This window comes from Balaenoptera musculus, chromosome 1 (genome assembly GCF_009873245.2).
Source record: "Balaenoptera musculus isolate JJ_BM4_2016_0621 chromosome 1, mBalMus1.pri.v3, whole genome shotgun sequence".
Classification (NCBI taxonomy): Eukaryota; Metazoa; Chordata; class Mammalia; order Artiodactyla; family Balaenopteridae; genus Balaenoptera; species Balaenoptera musculus.
The window spans coordinates 184,739,839-184,757,973 of NC_045785.1; the positions used below are offsets into that span (position 1 = coordinate 184,739,839).

The 18,135-nt window shown below is 42.2% G+C and overlaps 1 protein-coding gene across 11 annotated transcripts in view; it reads right to left on the reverse strand.

Moving 5' to 3' along the window:
- KDM5B (lysine demethylase 5B) overlaps nt 1-18,135 on the reverse strand; it is a 72,236-nt gene that overhangs the window by 13,461 nt on the left and 40,640 nt on the right. For 4 of the 11 annotated variants that reach the window (XM_036856239.1, XM_036856258.1, XM_036856230.1 and 1 more), the window contains 14 exons: nt 17,974-18,070; nt 16,520-16,629; nt 14,879-15,037; nt 14,290-14,409; nt 12,099-12,257; nt 11,286-11,467; nt 9,863-10,025; nt 7,724-7,843; nt 6,569-6,763; nt 3,499-3,680; nt 3,261-3,385; nt 2,203-2,353; nt 1,957-2,071; nt 1,184-1,539 (listed from right to left, as the gene is read on the reverse strand). In XM_036856239.1, the coding sequence (XP_036712134.1) occupies nt 1,184-1,539; nt 1,957-2,071; nt 2,203-2,353; nt 3,261-3,385; nt 3,499-3,680; nt 6,569-6,763; nt 7,724-7,843; nt 9,863-10,025; nt 11,286-11,467; nt 12,099-12,257; nt 14,290-14,409; nt 14,879-15,037; nt 16,520-16,629; nt 17,974-18,070 (2,234 nt within the window). Of the gene's footprint in view, nt 1-1,183; nt 1,540-1,956; nt 2,072-2,202; nt 2,354-3,260; nt 3,386-3,498; nt 3,681-6,568; nt 6,764-7,723; nt 7,844-9,862; nt 10,026-11,285; nt 11,468-12,098; nt 12,258-14,289; nt 14,410-14,878; nt 15,038-16,519; nt 16,630-17,973; nt 18,071-18,135 lie in introns of those variants that run through there. The other 7 variants (XM_036856273.1, XM_036856264.1, XM_036856288.1 and 4 more) reach the window with 5 other exon arrangements.

Genomic DNA, 18,135 nt, shown 5'->3' on the forward strand with positions numbered 1-18,135 from the left:
GCCAATGCAGGGGACGTGGGTTCGATCCCTGGTCTGGGAAGATCCCACATGCTGCGGAGCAACTAAGCCCCTGTGCCACAACTACTGAGCCTGTGCTCTAGAGCCCACAAGCCACAACTACTGAGCCTGCACGCCACAGCTACTGAAGCCCATGCGCCTAGAGCCCATGCTTTCCAACAAGAGAAGCCACTGCAACGAGAAGCCCGCGTACCGCAACGAAGAACAGCCCCCGCTTGCCACAAAAAAGAAAAATCACTTCAAAGGAAATTCAGAATAGCAAATAACTTTTTTCAAATGGCAAATAACTACTAGATATCAAACTACCTATTTTCAAATGGTTGCATAAGACTTAACGCAAATAACTCAGTGAAGCATTTAAGTTCGACTTATTTCTGATTTGACATCGGAATAACCATAAACTCGCATTTGCAAAAGATAACTTAGGGATAATTGACGCTATGTTAAACTAGATACGCTATCAAGACTCATACAGCTTCACTAAGAAAATTAAAAATCTCCAGGATATCAACATACCAAAAGCACAGAACCCAAAACTTTTGTACCGTCTGCTCAGTGACCACTATTTCAGGATTACAAAATAATGTCTGGAACCTAGGTATTTCTTGTACTTTATGTTGTCAATTGGAACAGTAAAGATCTGTCAGACAGAAAGCAAGGTTAGGGAGGAATCATCTTCTCCCCTCGGATGTTTAGCTTGAGTCCAACCCATCTCTCGAGTATAGATAAGGTCACAAAGCAACAGCACTAATGTGGAGAATTACAGCACCATCTTCATCTTAAAGACAGTGCACCCTGACTCTCAGATGTTTCTCTTTAAGACTCCTTGGGATCTTTTTCATTAACTGTGGGTTTAAACAGTTCCACTTATTTGGAAGTGTTTCCTTCTCTCAAAGATGTTATCTTCGAGGTCCAGGGAAATTTCATTAAACCAACTCTAGAAAAGGTATTTCCATTTGAACCATTCATTTCACAATCGGTTAAGCAAGGAAAGAAATTAATATTCTTTTGCCCAAGCTCCAAAGCAGCTCCGAACATCTCAGCTATTTCCGCACGCACAGCTCAGCTACTGTGCCTGCGTCCCGCCCTACTCCCCATGCTCTGTGCTCCCGGATGGACGCAGTGCCAGCTTTCCCCAGGCAGAGGCATGGGTGTGCTTGTTTACCTGGCCTTGAGGAGACTCCTGGCTTTGTCATCCCAGTGCTCTGATACCGTGAGTAGTTCCTGAAGCCGTGCCATAGCCTTCTCCACAGCTGAATACGGGGCCAGACCCACCCCCAGGTCTATGAGACGTCTCATATCATCTAAGGTGAGGGAGCTGGGGTCCAGGCAAGCCTGCTGCACCTCCTCCAGCCAATGGGCCTGCTCCAGCCGGACACGCATCTCAGCAAGCTGGGGAAGCTCGACATCAAATTCAAAGCTGACGTCTAGCAAGTCTTGCAGCTCAGCGGCACTGGGCATCTCCTCAGACAGCAATTTCTGGCTATGCTGTTGGAAGTCTTCTACACGATTCAAGAGATCCTTAAAAAACACAGGTTGTTGCATCAAAACAATATTTTCAGTAACTGGCTTCTTGAAAACTCAGAATCTTCAATGCATATTCAACATGACCCTCTGCCATTTCACTTGATTCTAGCAACAATACGGGTAAACAAGGTAATACATAAGCCAACTGACAGTTACACAAGTGACTCTAAGAGAGACTTATACCAACTGTAGTAGCTGGTGGTCACTGTGAAAGGTAAAAATTTCCAACCTTCTCTCTCCTCTGCAGGCCTGTTACAATCTCTTTATACACATGTACCACTCAACAGGTTACTAAAAGCATTTGCAAATAAATGTACAAATTAACCACACGGGAAGACAACTTGATCATGTGAACTGGGCTTGTATACAAAATACAGGAAGGTGGGCACCCCCACCCCCCCATCCAGGTACCTTCAGCAGTGGCGTCTGACTGAGGACACAGGGCAGGGCGTGCAGCTGGCTCACGAACTGTCGGAGCTCATTCACTGTCAACTGATTGTGGGATTTCCCTCCACCAGATCGATACCTAGACAGACAAAGGCCCAAGGAGACTGCATGAGAGCAGGTACCCCACCAGCCCCAGACTCCAACGTCATGGGGAAAACCAGCCACAGCAGGCTGCCAAAGAGCCCAAGCCAGGGCGTGCACAGTGCCCACCTCGTCTGCCTCTTGCCGTTAAGCAGCTGCTGGGCGACAGAGGCACATTTCTCCGCGTCCTGTGTCACTAAGCGGAGGTGACGTAAAAGATCGTTGTCCGGGAATTTCTTCATCTCAGATTCCTCAATCAAAGCCTTAAAGCTGACAAGGCCTAGGAATAAAGAAAAGATCACCTCTTCTGTGATCATTATGTATGAAATACTGGTATGAAATACAGAGGGGGAGGTTCGATTTGATCAGTTCTTACCTATAGATATTTGCAATGTTTTACCTCTTTAATAAATCTGTTCTTTTTTTTTTTTTTTTGCCTGAGAGTGGAATGCTTTAAAAAGTGCCTAGAGCTGCCCTTCAATGTGGAAATGTTTAACAAACAAAGCACCCCTGCCTTGTCAAAACAGAGCAAATGCAGTTCTTCCTGTGGCTGGAACCACTTCTTCCTCCTGCATTTTACTCTGCACCTGGCAGGGGACTAGTGGGCTCAGAGACAGTGACCTGCGCCCGCCCTGAACAGGAGAGGGCAGGGCCACCTGCTGAGCTACAGAAAGGAAAGCAAATGAAAACACTTTCAAAGAAAAGATGCGAAGGGAAGCAGTGACTTTCAAATGTAATAACAAGAGACAGAGACCTTGACTAGAACGAAGAAGTAATAAACCAGCATTTCACAGACTCTTAATTTAACGATATGCTGTCTTTGTCCTGAGATCTAGTTCAAAAACAACAAGCAAAACAAACAAAAACCTTTTCTAAAGGTCCATATAAAATGTGAAATACTTTTATTTCTGAGACAAAGAGGTGTAAAGGTTATTTTGTAACAATATGATGCTTGTTAAATACATGATCCTGCACAGCTCATATATCAAGACTTCTCTTTGATGTAAGGACATCTGCCTCATTCACTCCTGGCTTTAAAACCTCTGCTAAAGCTCCAAATCTGGCTGGACAGATGGGCTAAGTCAGGCTGCTTCAAGTAATCCATTTGCTGATAACTTTAAGTTGGCTATGTTACAATCCGTCCCAATTTGCCAATCACCAAGTCACACTTTCTATATACCACGTACTTTTCTTCTTATTAATCTTCGCCTCCAAAGCTTCGTTCACATTCAAGGCCCATTCGTTGTAAGATTCTGCTCGAAGCTTCAGTGCATTCATCATGGGGTAGAGATCATCCAGAGTGTATCTATACCTGGAAACAGAATAGCAGGCTTAGCTCTGAGATATGTGGGTTTGGAGGAAATCAGATGTTTTATACTAAGGACTTAGTGTTTTCCATAGAAAAAAATCATTCTTCCTACTCACCGCAGTTTATATTTATAAGGAGGACAGGAACATAATTCCTTTACATGATGCAGGCAAACAAGCAGGCCAGGTTTACAAGAACAGGAGATGGCAGACATGAAGCATGTGGTTTTGCATTTTACACACTGACGCTCATCATCTGGCAACAGCTCAAAATCCATTCTTTCTGAATCAATTACTCCCTAGAATAAAGTGTGTACTTTAGAGATCTCCAAAGGATAATACAATCCATCAGCCCCCAAGACAAACATGTAATAGTTGAGTTTAAATTAAAAAAAAAAAAAAAAAAAAGAGCCTAACCAAAGTAGAGAGTAGAGAGTGCGTGATTAAAAATGTGTGGGGGAATTCCCGTGTGGCGCAGTGGTTAAGAATCCACCTGCCAATGCAGGGGGACACGGGTTTGTCCCTGGTCCGGGAAGATCCCACATGTCGCGGAGCAACTAAGTCCGGGAGCCACAACTACTGAGCCTGCGAGCCACAACTACTAAAGCCCGCGTGCCTAGAGCTGGTGCTCCACAACAAGAGAAGCCACCGCAATGAGAAGTACACGCACCACAACGAAGAGTAGCCCCCGCTCGCCGCAACTAGAGAAAAGCCCGTGCACAGCAACGAAGACTCAACACAGCCAAAAATAAATAAGTAAATTTTTAAAAATGTGTGTGGACCTAGCAAATGTGGGCAAGTTAATCTATTTCACCCACCTAGGGAGAACCTCTTCTGGACACGGTAGGTCCTTATGTTTGGCCATTTTGATCTGAGTATGAGAACAGTTATTAACAGGTCCACAAAACTACAGAGATTAGCTGTTTATTCTACTCCAAATTGGCCTTGTCCATATTTTGGGTCTAGATAAGAGCAAAAGAAATGCATATACTTTCTACTACAGAGGAAATGCTATATAGGGCTTCAGAGTAATGCTGCTGGAGAATCCACAAAAATAACAAATATAAATGAAAGGAAAGAAGATGGGGCAGGTGAAAAAGACTATCGTACAGGAATTGTCAATGTGAAGATGCTGAGTGGTCTATTAGCCTCTTATATGGAAAGTTCTTGGAAAAGGTTCGACAATCTGTGCAACAGAGACTGTAATCGTAACAAGGCATTTCCCAATTGATACTGTCAAGATAAATGAGGTCTTGAACCAGGAAGTTTCTACTGTAGTTTGTACCACCTGACATCTAGCCCTTCTAGGATATACCTTTTGTTATGGAAAAATCAAACTTGTACCACTTTCTCTCCTTATCCGGAACTGGATCCAAATTTAACCTTGAGGATGCCAGGGTCTGATTAAGTCAGTTTATAAACCATCAGGGCTCCTTTGTTTTACTCTTTTATTCTGTATTTCAACCTTTTGACCATTTCACTTCCTGCTAATCAGGAAAGTATGGAAAATCTAACAGAAGAATTTTGGTTTTAATCTGGAATTAATCGTTAAAAAGGACTTTGTGATGGAGATGGCTAAAATTTTGTTTAAAGTAAGATTAAGGATCAACTCCATGGATTTTGGTTGAGAATGAATCATATTAGTTCACCCAATTTTAATTTGTAAATTTCTACATCTGGAAAAAAATTATGTGTGCTCAAAGTTCCAAAGACCTTCGTAAGACGCTTAAACCCTCTGGACATTGTTTTCCTAATTCTACAATATCAGGGGAAGGTGAGTAAACTGCTGTTGGTTCAAGGTGAGCTCCAGGGAGCCAACATTCTAAAGAGGCACATAAAAGAAAAAAAAAAAAAAAATCAATGTGACTATTTGTGGATATGACTGTCCCAAAAGAATCTACAAAAAACTACTAGAACTACTGGGTTTAGCAAGGAGGTAGGATACAGAGTCAATTTTGGAAAGTCAACTGTATTTTTAAATACTAGCAATAAAAATTGGAAATCGAAAAAAATTTTGAAGTACCATTCATAATAGTACCAAAAAAAAAGAAATACCTAATTATAAACCCAAGAAAATATGTGTAAAATCTGTGTGCTGCAGTCTACAAAATACTGAAAGAAATCAAGAACACCTAAATAAATGAGGGGATAGACTATGTTCATGGATTGGAAGACTCAGTATTGTTAAGATGTCAATTCTCCCCCAAACTATCCATAGGTTTAATGCAGTTCCAATCAAAATGCCAACAGGCTTTTTGGTAGAAATCAGTAAGCTGATTCTAAACTTTATATGGAAAAGCAAAGGAACTAAAATAGGCAAAACAATTTTTAAAAGGAACAAAGTTGGAGGACTCACACCACCTCATTTCAAGACTTATTAGAAAGTTACAGTAATCAAGACCATATGGTATTAGCAAGAGGATAAATGCATAGACTAACAGACTAGAACAGAGTCCAGAAGTAGCTCCACACATGTGTGAATTAATTTTCAACAAAGGTGCCAGGGTAATTCAAAGGAAAAAGGAGTCTTTTCAAGAAATGGTGCTGGAACAGTTAGTCAGCCATATGCAAAAACAATGATCTCAACCCACACCTTGCCATAAACAAAAATTACTTAAGAGGATTAAAGACTTAAATGTAAAACCTAAAACTAGAAAATCTAGATGACTACACATGAGAAAACCTTTGTGACTTTGGTTAGGCAAAGATTTCTTAGGAAGGACACACCAAAAAAGATCCATAAAAGAAAAAACTGATAAACTGAACTTCATCAAAATGAAAAACTTCTGCTCTTTGAAAGACACTGCTAAGAGAATGAAAAGACAAGCCACTAGCTGGAAGAAAATACTTGCAGAACACTTATCTGATAAAGGACTGGTGTCTAGAATAAAGAGAAGTCTCCCAACAATCCAATGAAAAAGGGGTAGAGCAAGACATGTGAGAAGACACTTCACCAAAGAGATACATATGCAGGTAGCAAATAAATACATGATAAGATGTTCAATGTATCATTAGCCATTAGAGAAATGAAAAGTAAAAGCACAATGAGACGTCAATAATACATCTATTAGAATGGTCTTAAAGGAAATTAGACTAAGGAAAAGTTTCCTTAAAATGCTATCAAAGTGCATAAGAACTTTACTAAGTAACACCCAATGACATGCAGTTGGGGTTCCAGCAACCTTACCAATTTACGAACAGTTTCCCTTAGAGCCTTCTCGTCCTCAATCATAATGGCCATGTCTTTCTGAACAGTTGATGCCACTACAACGTCTAGTACGTCCGCCTTGGAGGCCATCTTGCAAATCATCTCGTCATGGGAAAATACGCAGTAGCGGTGCAGCAGGCGGTAATGCTCCACACACTGTCGGCCTAAGGGCAGCTGCGCCAAAAGACAGGGAGGACACGTGACGTTCATCTCTCTCCTTCCTGTTTCCAAAGACTCCTGACCTTTATTATCAATGACCAAATATCACATCTTGGGTCATATACTGATATCATATATCAATCCTAAAACTAGACTCTAACAAGCCTTGGACCTTTTAAAATCTTTGCATCTCAAGGATCTGGCAAATTAGGTACATTAATTAAAAACTGGTTTAAAAACCCAACGTATTAATAATGCAGTAATGTCTACAACAATGTAGAATCTAATTGGAAATAAGAATTTACACATTTCCTGAAACAACTGTGTGGAACTGGTGTGGTTAATCTACTTCAGGGAACAATAATGCTCTAAAAACTATAGAACAGAAAATAATTATAGATGTAGGTATTACTATTGGGCCAACTATTTTGGGTTGGCCAAAAAGTTCATTTGGGTTTTTCCATGACATGTTACAGAAAAACCTGAAGGAACTTTTTGGCCAACCCAGTGTTAAAAAAAAAAAAAAAAACACTGAAGATCGTAATTTATTAGATTTAACACCACACCCACTTAAACTAGGTAGCTCTTTTTAGGCAAATGATAAGTATTAATACTAATATAAAAACTCCACTTTACAACCACCTGAAATCAAATGTCATTTAAAATTACTGTGTTTGGATAATTTAAGCCAGTGCTGCGTAAAGTACAGTCTTAAGACTGGAACTGTTTGTTATCAGTTTGCAATGAGATACTAAGCTTCAGCCAAAACGTCACTCAGCAGACTCTTCACCAGGTCTTGGCTGACACTGCAGGGCCAGGGCCTCTCCTGCTGGGAAGGTACACAGCTGGCTGACCTGCCATTTCAGCAGCAACTGGTTTAAGCAACTAGACACATGACAGCTTCTAAGCATTCTATACCATTTCTGCAGGAAAAACGGTAAATGTGAAAAGGCTTGCTAGGTCATAATTACACACCCAGTCGACAGTGCAGAAGTTAACAGCCTCAGCGAAATTAAAACCTTGATTGAAACCGCTGTGGTAGGCTCTTGGAAATGTGATCACAAACTCCCCAGCACACTGATTAGTTCGGTAAACCTAAGGAGACAGAAATTGGAGATTTTCAGTGACATCCTCACGAAAGACAATCTAGACATAGACTATCAGATGATTCTCCAGAAAGGGTAGGGAAAAAAGTATGGCTGAATATTACCTAAAGATATTCATTTCTGCCACAAGATGGAGTAGTTCCCCAGACTGCCAGGTTGATAAGTATCTCAAGAGAACACAGCTTACACCACAAAAATCTGGCTACATCCAGGATCAGGACACATCTTTCCAAGTATTATCATACCGAAATAGGATCTCCTACCACCAACTGAAGAAATTCCACTCTATTTCAAGGATCTCATTCCACACAGAGATCTTCTTGATTTGGGCCTCAAACTTACCTCCCACCAACAATTCCCCTTTTCCCTCTACCCAGAAACACCTATATTGCTCTAGGCACAAAATCCTCAGACTGAACGAACTACTACATAATAGTAATAGTATTAGATGTCTTTTCAATACATCTCTCTCCACCAGCGGTTCTCCAAAATGTAGTTCCCAGACCAAAAGCAGCAACAGCAACTGGGAACTTGTTGGAAATTCCAATTCTCAAGCAGCACCCAGGCCACAAGGACACGCAACTCGGGCTGAGGCCCAGCCCTGTGCTGGAACATGCCCTTCCGGGCTCTGACAGGCCAAGTCTGCAGCCGGCAACCACCGCAGGAGCACAGCCCTCCACCGGGACGGCCTCCTCCTCCTCAACTCTCTGCCACACGCACTCCCCTTCAGAGCCCCATGGCGGAGCCCTTTCCAGCCCTTTCAGAGTTAATGGCTCAGCCCCCGAGTCAACACCACTGTCAAACCACACCACTCTTCCGTGATCTGTGTAAATGCTGTCTTTCCCTTACACTGTGAGTCCCCGAATGCACGAGTTCATTCACCTACCTCTCTAGGTGCAGAGTCTAGCCCCACGTGGTTTGCTCAACTATTAAAGAACAGGGCGAGAGGTCTCTTCTAAAGCCAGCAACTCATAACAAATCAGAAAGACCGATCAACATGGGGCGGGGGTAGGGGGGTCAAGATGGAAAATGCCAACAACGAGGAGATGGTGGTATTTTGATGACTATTGGTCCTTATTTTCTAAGCTTTGGCCCATGAATATTTTATGATCCCTCAAAGAAAATTCCTTTCCATCTGCCCCCATTTACTGGCCTATGAACCCATAGGCATAAAATGAAGGTCACAAGATCAAGAATTCCTCTTAACATTGTAAATGTATCATTTACATTTGGTTGAGCTAAATAAGATGGATTCTTCAACTTCATACATCTCAATCTGGCCTCCCAAAATGCCTTCAGAGTTTCCTCCGAAAGGAAGCCACTAAGCAAAAATAAGTGCCACTTCGTAGAAAAACCTCAGAGGAAGAAGTACCAATAGCATCTTTCAGTCTAGAGTGGGAACCCTGAAATCCATGCTCAAGACACTGAAATAAATTTTCTCTTAAGCTTAATTAGGGGCAGCGGGGAGAATGTAAGATCCACCAAGCATGTCAACCGTGTAAATTCAATGAGTTATTTTCTAAAGTAGGGATGGAGTATGAAGGATTCTGACACAAGAGTTTAGATCTAATTATATCAATAACAGAACCTAGCCATTTTCAGAGTAAACTAATTTATACTAACAACACTTATTTTTTTACAGTTTTTGTTTTGCTGTGCTGAAGGACTGAAGTTATAAACAAAAGTTATAGTTTAGAAAGCAGGAATGGTGATGGTGTACAACCTGTGAATGTACTCTGAACTGAACACCAGAAAGGAAAGGAAGAGACAGCCGCACAGTTACTATTGCAAAGTAAGGCTGCTCAGCAATCTAGTCATCAGCTGCGACAAATCAGCTTTTTATGGTGTCTGAGGATCCAGTCCCACTGGCTTAATGCAATATTGTACTAAATTACACCAAACAGCTGTTTCTATACAACCAAATCAGCTTCATAAAAACGTGAGCAACAGGGAAAAAGAGAAGTGGGGAGTTAAGCCTGGGTGGCAGGAGGACAGACTCAAAACATACAGGCACTTCGTGAGTCATCAGGGTATTGGGGTTCATGATGGTGACGAGCTGGTGGAGGAGGTCGGGCTGGGAGATGAAGAGCTCCGGGGCCAGCCTTTTCATCACAGTCTCCAGCTGCTCGGCGGCGTACCCTGGGACTCCATACCAGGTCTTTGGCTCACCCCTAAAACAGATTGTAAAAGCAGATCAATCTCAAAATTTACATGAAATTTCAGTAGCTTCTTCAACTCATACAACACCAATGCAAACAAGATGGTTAACCAGTTCCTATTTTTTAGATCCTGCTTTGTAAGGCAATGTTCAAGCTGAAGAAATATCACCAGAAATATGATCTGAACATATGTAATGCATTTTCCCTCTTCAAGGATAAAGTTTAAACATGAGACTTCCCATCTGAGGTCCCTCTCTTCCCTCCCATTTTACCTGACCCTTCAGAAAATGTAAATATCTAGCATTTCTAAGAATATAAGGTATTATGTTAGCTACAGGGTATGTGGTCACCACAATTTCCTACAGCAACTAGCAAGGGATGGCAACTCTCCGCCCTGACAGCGAGTTAAACCAAACTCTAAGTAAGGCGATTAGCATTTCTAAAGAGCTCTTCTTCAAAGCACGTTTAACTGTCAACCAATTAATCTGTAACATCCCTGTGAGGTATGGTAAACATCATTTCACAGCTGGGAGCAATTGCCTGGGGAAGCAGGACTGACACTCTGCACGTAAAAGGCCAACTCCCTCTTTCTTGTGGTACATCCTCAAATTCCTTGTGTGGGAATTTAAGTGAGTTACAGATCTTCAAATATTTTTGTACTCAGAAAGCAAGGGAAATGGAGGGGAGGGGAGGGAAACAGATGTGAAATAAAAGTTAAAAAGACCAAATATCCGCCCCAGCCCACCACACACACACACACAGACACGCGCAGATGGGGCGCACTCTACCTACCATGCAGAGTGATGCCAGAACTCGGCAGGCCATAAGGAGCGGTCAGTCCCAAGGTCCTGGAGGACCCACACGACCCACACCCCTCTCCTTGCCCAAAGGGCTATCTGGGCCGCCGGGCCCACAGAACGGCAAGGGGTTTCCACAGTAAAAGCAACTCGGTGCTTTCTAACCTTTCTGCGAGTAAAGACTTCTCTGACAATTAGAGAAAAGCTGTCTATCTTCTCCCCAGAAGCCTGTTATACTTGAAAACTCATGTGCAAGTGCAGGGCTTCATGGATTTCCTACGGATTCTTAAGAACCTTTGTCTTAAATTGTTAGGATGCCTGTCCAATAGTAGTTAAAAAAAAAAAAAAAAAAACCTTAAGGAAAAAAAACCTCATCACTCTTCAGACTCAGTTAAGAGATGTGTCACAACTAAGAGGCGGGTAAGTTTTCTAACTCAGCGTGCATACCATCTGTAGGGGCTCTGGAACCCCTTACCAGTGCAGGTAGTTAATGGAATAGCTCCAGTGGTCTTCAATATGCCAACAGAAGGAAGAAAAGCACATTCCCACGTACAACCAAGGAAGCTTCATGCCGCATATGTCAGCGGTGATGTGAGCGAGGACAGACTGCTCCATCACTGGCATGTTGTTCAAGTTCCAGCCACTGTCAAGATATTCCTAAAAATAAGGAGATAAAGTATGAAGGTTTATACTTTATACTTAAATTCTCTATCATGCCAGCATTTTGGAACTCTGCTGGTTTCAAAAAGCTGGCTGAAAAGTCTCCTTCAAAATAAAAAGAATTTGGGGGGGGTGGGGAGCCACTATGCTTACCTCCTGGATGCCCATAGATTACTTCTGCCCAGCTCTGCGCTTTATATAAATGGACTTGTGTGTGTGTGTGTCTATATTATGTGTATCTGGTTCCAATCCCTCAGATTTTCTTCAGAACGAGAAACCAAAGTTACAGAATCTGAAGTCAAAGGGAGGTAAGTGATTCTCCCATGTCATCTAGTTGGGACTAGAATTCGTCTATGGGTTCTTTCTACTATTCTTTTTTTTTTTTCTACTATTCTTGAAATCATTAAAAATCTGGTAATTAAGGATTTTCTAAAGTATCATAAATTACTTCAAGCCAACCAACCAATTTCCATGACTATCTCAAGTTCCAAGCAACATACGTGTTGTAGCACAGCTGCTACTAGCCCAGCGTGATGACCTCTGGATCAACGGTGGGCTCGCTCTAAAGGCGCCCCCCACCCGTCCCCCCGGCGCCCCCGCAAGTCCACGAGCTCACAGCCACGCCTACCTCCTCCTCAGGCGAGAGCTTCACTTTCCCGTCGCGGACCGGGAAGCCACTGCCGAACTCCTTTGAGGCGATATCAGCTCCATATTCCACGGTAACATCCTCTTCGATGGTGCTCACCAGTCGCCAAAATTCTTTCTCAACCAGTTCTGTGGGAACCATCTGTATACAAAACAAGGAAGTAAAGAGAGTGACTCTCCGCAGACACTCACAAACTGCCCGTGACCAATGTGACTAGACAGGCTAAGTGACAGGAATCACAGGATAGCAACCTGAGGAAAAACTGTGTCCATAACGTCCCAAATGTTCCTCAACTGGCCCCCGACAGCTCAGACATGAACATCACTTTCTAAAAGGAATTTTATAACCAAGAGCTGACTAAGAATTCATGTTCCTCTATCAACAAACCTGGCCACTACTGTAAAAGGAGTCAAGGAAAGCAAAGTGCTAAGATTTAAGAACTGGAGGTGTTTTTCTGTTTTGAGAAATCTAATACACAACCTGGTTGACTTCTGTTTAGTAACAGTAGTTAGCTGTATGTGAACGATGCTTCATTCTCTGAAATGCGTTCAAACACATCACCTGAGTCCACCCTCTCACTCTCTCCACTAGACCTGGCGGAGGGTAATGTGGGCAGCCACGAGGAACAGGCAGGGCGCAGCAACTCTGCGGCTGCAGGCCCGAGCGTGAAGGGCTGGCCAGGCTGAGTGCTTAGGACCTGCGCTACTCTGACATGAGGCCAGAGGCCTGTCCCTCAAAGTGCAAAAGGCCAACCACAAATACAAGAGGCACCAGGACTGGTTAAGTGAACATATGGGGACATAATGTGTAATGTAGGAGAGGTCAAAAGAACTGAAAATTCAAAAGGAATATTACTTGACTTTATAAGCCTGTTAAATAAGGGGACATTTTAAGTAACTTAACAGTTAATGTTAGTGATGTTAGGCGAAGCAGGTTCACTCATACACTGCTATGGTCCCGTAAATGATACAGCTATTAGATGGGAAAAAAATGGATAAATATTAAGAAAATAATCCAATTAAACAGACGCATACAGGACTTCCCTGGTGGTGCAGTGGTTAAGAATCCACCTGCCAATGCAGGGGACACGGGTTCGAGCCCTGGTCCGGGAAGATCCCACATGCTGTGGAGCAACTAAGCCCATGCGCCACAACTACTGAGCCTGCGCTCTAGAGCCCTCACGTCACAACTACTATAGCCCGTGTGCCCTAGGGCCCACGTGCCGCAACTACTGAAGCCTAGAGCCCGTGCTCCTCAACAAGAGAAGCCACCACAATGCGAAGCCCACGCACCGTAACAAAGAATAGTGCCTGCTCACCGCAACTGCAGAAAGCTCACGCGCAGCAATGAAGACCCAACACAGCCCCTGCCCCCCCAAAAAGGAGATGCATACAATGTTTGCTATAGCACTTTGTTGGTAGTGAGAAAAAACAGCTTAAATATCCAGAAGTATGGTAGGAAACCATTCATTTTGGTATACTCATTTGATGGAATAGTAAATGCTGAATGAAGCATGCTTATGCTTCTAAGGGAATAAAGGAGAATTTAAAATACAAACGTTTAGGGACTTCCCTAGCGGTCCAGTGGTTAAGAATCTGCCTTCCAATGCAGGGGACGTGGGTTTGATCCCTGTCGGGGAACTAAAATCCCACATGCCGCAGAGCAACTAAGCCCGCATGCCACAAATAGAGAGAGCCCCGTGCTCCAAAGAGCCCGTGCACCACAACTAAGACCCGACGAAACCAAATAAATAAATAAATATAAAATCCTAAAGTTTACAGCGCTACCTTATGACAACGTAACAAGAGGTAAACGTGCCCCCAGGGCACAGCACATGGACTGGCACACAGGAGTCATTCAATAAATTTTGCAAAGTTTTCTTTGAATTTTATTTGTTGAGCTGAAAGAACTGCTGGTGATTTCCTTTCATTGGTATTCTGTTACTGTCGCTATATGATTTATCTCAAAAAGCCTATCTTTAGAGAAATCAAATGAAAAATTAGAATGCATTTTGAAGTACTGTGGAATGTTAATACTACCGAACAAATTAAAGGTTTCACTGTGCAAGACAATGGCTGACTATCAGGGATAAGGGCCAACTCAAACGTCTTCAGATATACCTTTCCCCAAAGTTATTAAAATCCTAAATCGAAGCAGTTATGTCTGTACATACGTGGACTGGCATGTTGAAGTAATCAGATTTGAACGCATCCGCCATTTCCCCGAAAGTGCGCAGGGTGTAGTCCCTGGCTGCCTGTTCAAAGCCAAAGGCTTCCTGTGGCTTACTGCACTCCTGTCAAAACACAAAGAAAGAAAAAGGAAAGATATTTACTTATATGTATATTTACTTATGGTTCACATACATATGAGAAATCATATATATATGTGTACTAAAATCACTTGTGTAGTGTAATTCCATTTGTGTAATTTCCATTTGTCTGAATATATATCGAAATATTAACAAGTGATTATCTATGGACTATGAAATTACCTATTTAAGTTGTTCAGTGCCTAAGAATTTTTGCAAAGAGCATGCTTTTTTTAAATGAAATTTTAAAAAGTGTAGTTATTAAAATGTTTTTCTGACTCTCAGCTTGCTGCATAGCTGTGCAGCTCACTTCCAAGACCTCTTTCCTATTCAGGCCCACCCCAGTTTTTGTCATGAGACTCCTTATTATCAATTGCCAAATCTAAAACCGGAAGGTGAAGAAAAAACCTTCTTAAGGAAGTTTTCTAATGCCACCTCTGCTATTAATTCTGACCTGAGCCAAACACTTAGGACACCTCCAGTCTCCCTTGGGAACATCATGGAGCGGCGGGATCAGGCAGAAGGTGTGGTAACTGTCATCACACCCATCACACAAGAGAAGCCGGTCCTCATCGTTGCCACTGCCACACAAGAGGCAGACATACAGGTCAACCTGCAGCATGAAAATGGGCACAGAACACAGGGGCATGAGCTGCTGTTTGATTCTGTGAAACTCTAGGAATGAAATGGATCTGAGGCATAATCTAGTCTCTCCAACATGCTGCAAGTGAACATGTTTCACCCTCTATAAGGGGACATTTTAAATAAAAATGCTTCACCTTCTGTTATGAGATATTTCATAATATCTCATGCATTCCCAACTCTGAAGAGTAATCGCCAAGATTTCTCAATTGTGTGTTTTAATTAAAGTTTGTTACTTAAATATCCAGCTTTTAGCAGCTTACAGAAACATAGTCTTCTAGAAGAATAACACGTTAGGCAATAAATTATCCACCTAACCAAAAACAGAACTTAAAAAGAAAAAGTTCAATTCTGCCATGTTAAAAGGCAAAAGTGTTTACAGTTTTTACAAAACTGAAACAGTTTACATTCTAATTAGTCATAGTTAAGAAGTTCCCCCAAATACACAGTAATAAAACTACACAGTCATTACCTACTATGGGTCGTATCATGTTTCCCCAAAATTCCTATGTTGAAGTCCTAACCCCTAATACCTCAGAATGTGACTGTATTTGGAGACAGGGTCTTAAAGAGGTCGTTAAAAAGGTCATATGGTTGGGCCCTAATCCAGTATGACTGGTGTCCTTGTAAGAAGAGACTAGGACACAGACACACACAGAGGAAAACCATGAGGACACAGGGACATGACCGTCTACAAGCCAAGGACAGAGGCCTCAGGAAAAAACCAAGTCTGCAAACACCTTGATCTCAGACTTGTAGCCTCCAGAACCGTGGGAAAATAAACTTTGCTTGTTTGAGCCACTCGGTCTGTGATACTTCATTATGGCAGCCCGAGCAGACTTTTTTGTTGTAGCAAATAGAAACCTGGGCTCTGCTAGTTTTCTGACTGCTTTGTTTGTTTCTGTGCTGGGGCAGAGGGAGATGATAGTTATGAACAGAACATTTAATTGGAATAACTTCCAATTCCAAGATCAAAAGCACTGTCGTCAAGCTGCTCCCAGGGGCTCAGAAGGGGGCTGAGGAAGAGAGCTTGGCTTTTTGTTTCCACCTGAGTGAACAGCTCCCCAGGCCTCTGACCCTGCGAGGCCCTAGCCTCCCTCCTATCTGCACACTCCTTCCCTTATCCTTCCTTGCTGTCAAGTTGGAAAACATCATCTTGATTTCTGATCTACCTTCAGCTCGCTTGGAAGTGGGCTAGTCACTTGTTGACAATTCTCCATAGGATTGAGCTCACCATTACTCAGTGCTAAACTGAACGTCCTCCAGAAAAATGGCTGTCAACGCCCCCAGCTGTTACTACTGATTTCATGACGCATCCGTGTTTCCCTGTTTATAAACTGATACTACAAACCACCTCTAAAGGTCTTTTCATTGTGAGACACTGAACCAGCAGTCCCAGGTAAGGCACTAAGTATAAACTGGGCTGTAAAAGTTTTTAAAGATGTCGACTCACAGCACTGGTGGTTTTTTTCGCTCGACTCCTGGGTTTCTCCTTCTCACTCTCTGTAATACACTCCTTCCTCTCAGCAGGTTCTTGCTTGAGGCTGCTTTTCCCGTCTTTCTCTGTAGGAGGCAGTCCAGGTCAGCACTCCCTCTGCTCTGCTCCCGTCAGCTCCCTCCCGTGCTCATCCCTCCTGCTGCTGAGGCACACCCGGACCCAGTTCTCTGCTCGCTTCAGCGCAGCAGCACCCAGAGTTACTACGTTCAGGAGCTCCGTGCTGACTACTTTATGATGACGTGCAACTCTCACACCATTCAAATTCCAAGATACAAGCACAAGATATGATACCAGATGTTGCTCAGGTCTGTATGCTTTCAAAATGGGAGCCGAAGATATGCTCTTCTTATGACTAAGACATAGCATATGTTGGTGAAAGCAAATTCCTCTTGATCTTGACCATAAGACACTGACCGTTCACCAACAGCAACCCCTCCACGTTACAGATTATCCCTCCATGATCTAAGATTACTAGCCTCTCTAGCTTCCTGGTTTCAAAGACTGAGAATTTTCTAAAACACTAGCTATCAATTAATGAGCTATTCTGCGGAAGGTATTGCGCTAAATGCTTTCCATCAATTGTTATTGTATCAATCATATAATCCTTTGCAACCAATCTGTTTCAAAGACAAGAAAACTGACGGTAAAAGAAGTCAAGAAGTATCTCTAAGGTCATACAACTAGTTAGTGGTTGAGCCAGGATTCAGATTCAGATCTGTATTTTTACAACTCCATCTACTTTCTATTACATTGTGCTGCCTTTTCCACTAACTCACCAGTCACTAAGAAAAGCCCATTTCAATAACTACTTCTTCATTACTAAGTGCCTGCCTATACAGAATTTCTCTCAAGAGAGTGTCAAACCTACCTTTCAGTGACTGACATCAAGCAGTGGCCGGGCAAGCATCTGTCAATTAAAACTCAGATTAAGAAAGCCTGCCTGCCTGCCATGCCTGAAACAAACCTATCAGATATTCAGTCAAAGGCACCTATGCTTCTCACAAATCACTTCTTTACAATTAATGCTGTTGAACCAAATTTCAAAGTATTGGGTTGGCCAAAAAGTTTGTTTGGTTTTAAGTAAAAATAAGACACATTTTTCATTTTCACCAAGAACTGTATTGAACAACATATTCACTAACCGAATGAACTTTTTGGCCAACCCAATAGCAACTAGTTACAGTTGAGAAATTCAATCACATTTCTAATATGCATATATTCATTTGTTTCTCTCTCCTTCCAGTCATCTAATTATGAAAACAAGGATATTAATATAATAAGATTTTATTTCTCAAGGCACAACCCAGTGACTAGTATGTAAAGTTGCTCCAATATTTTCTTAACTACCAGATGAATGATTGTTTTTACTTATTCACTCTTCCTTCCTATTCATGGATGAACTTTCTTACCATTTTCACACTTTGGAGCTGGACATCCCATTCGACGTCTCAGGTTATGAGTTCTGGCTTCTGCTGTCTCTTCTGGTTCTATTTTAATATTCATGGCCTTAAAAAAATTTGTCATATACATGAATATTTCCTTTAAAAAGACAGAAATCTTCTAAAATCCAA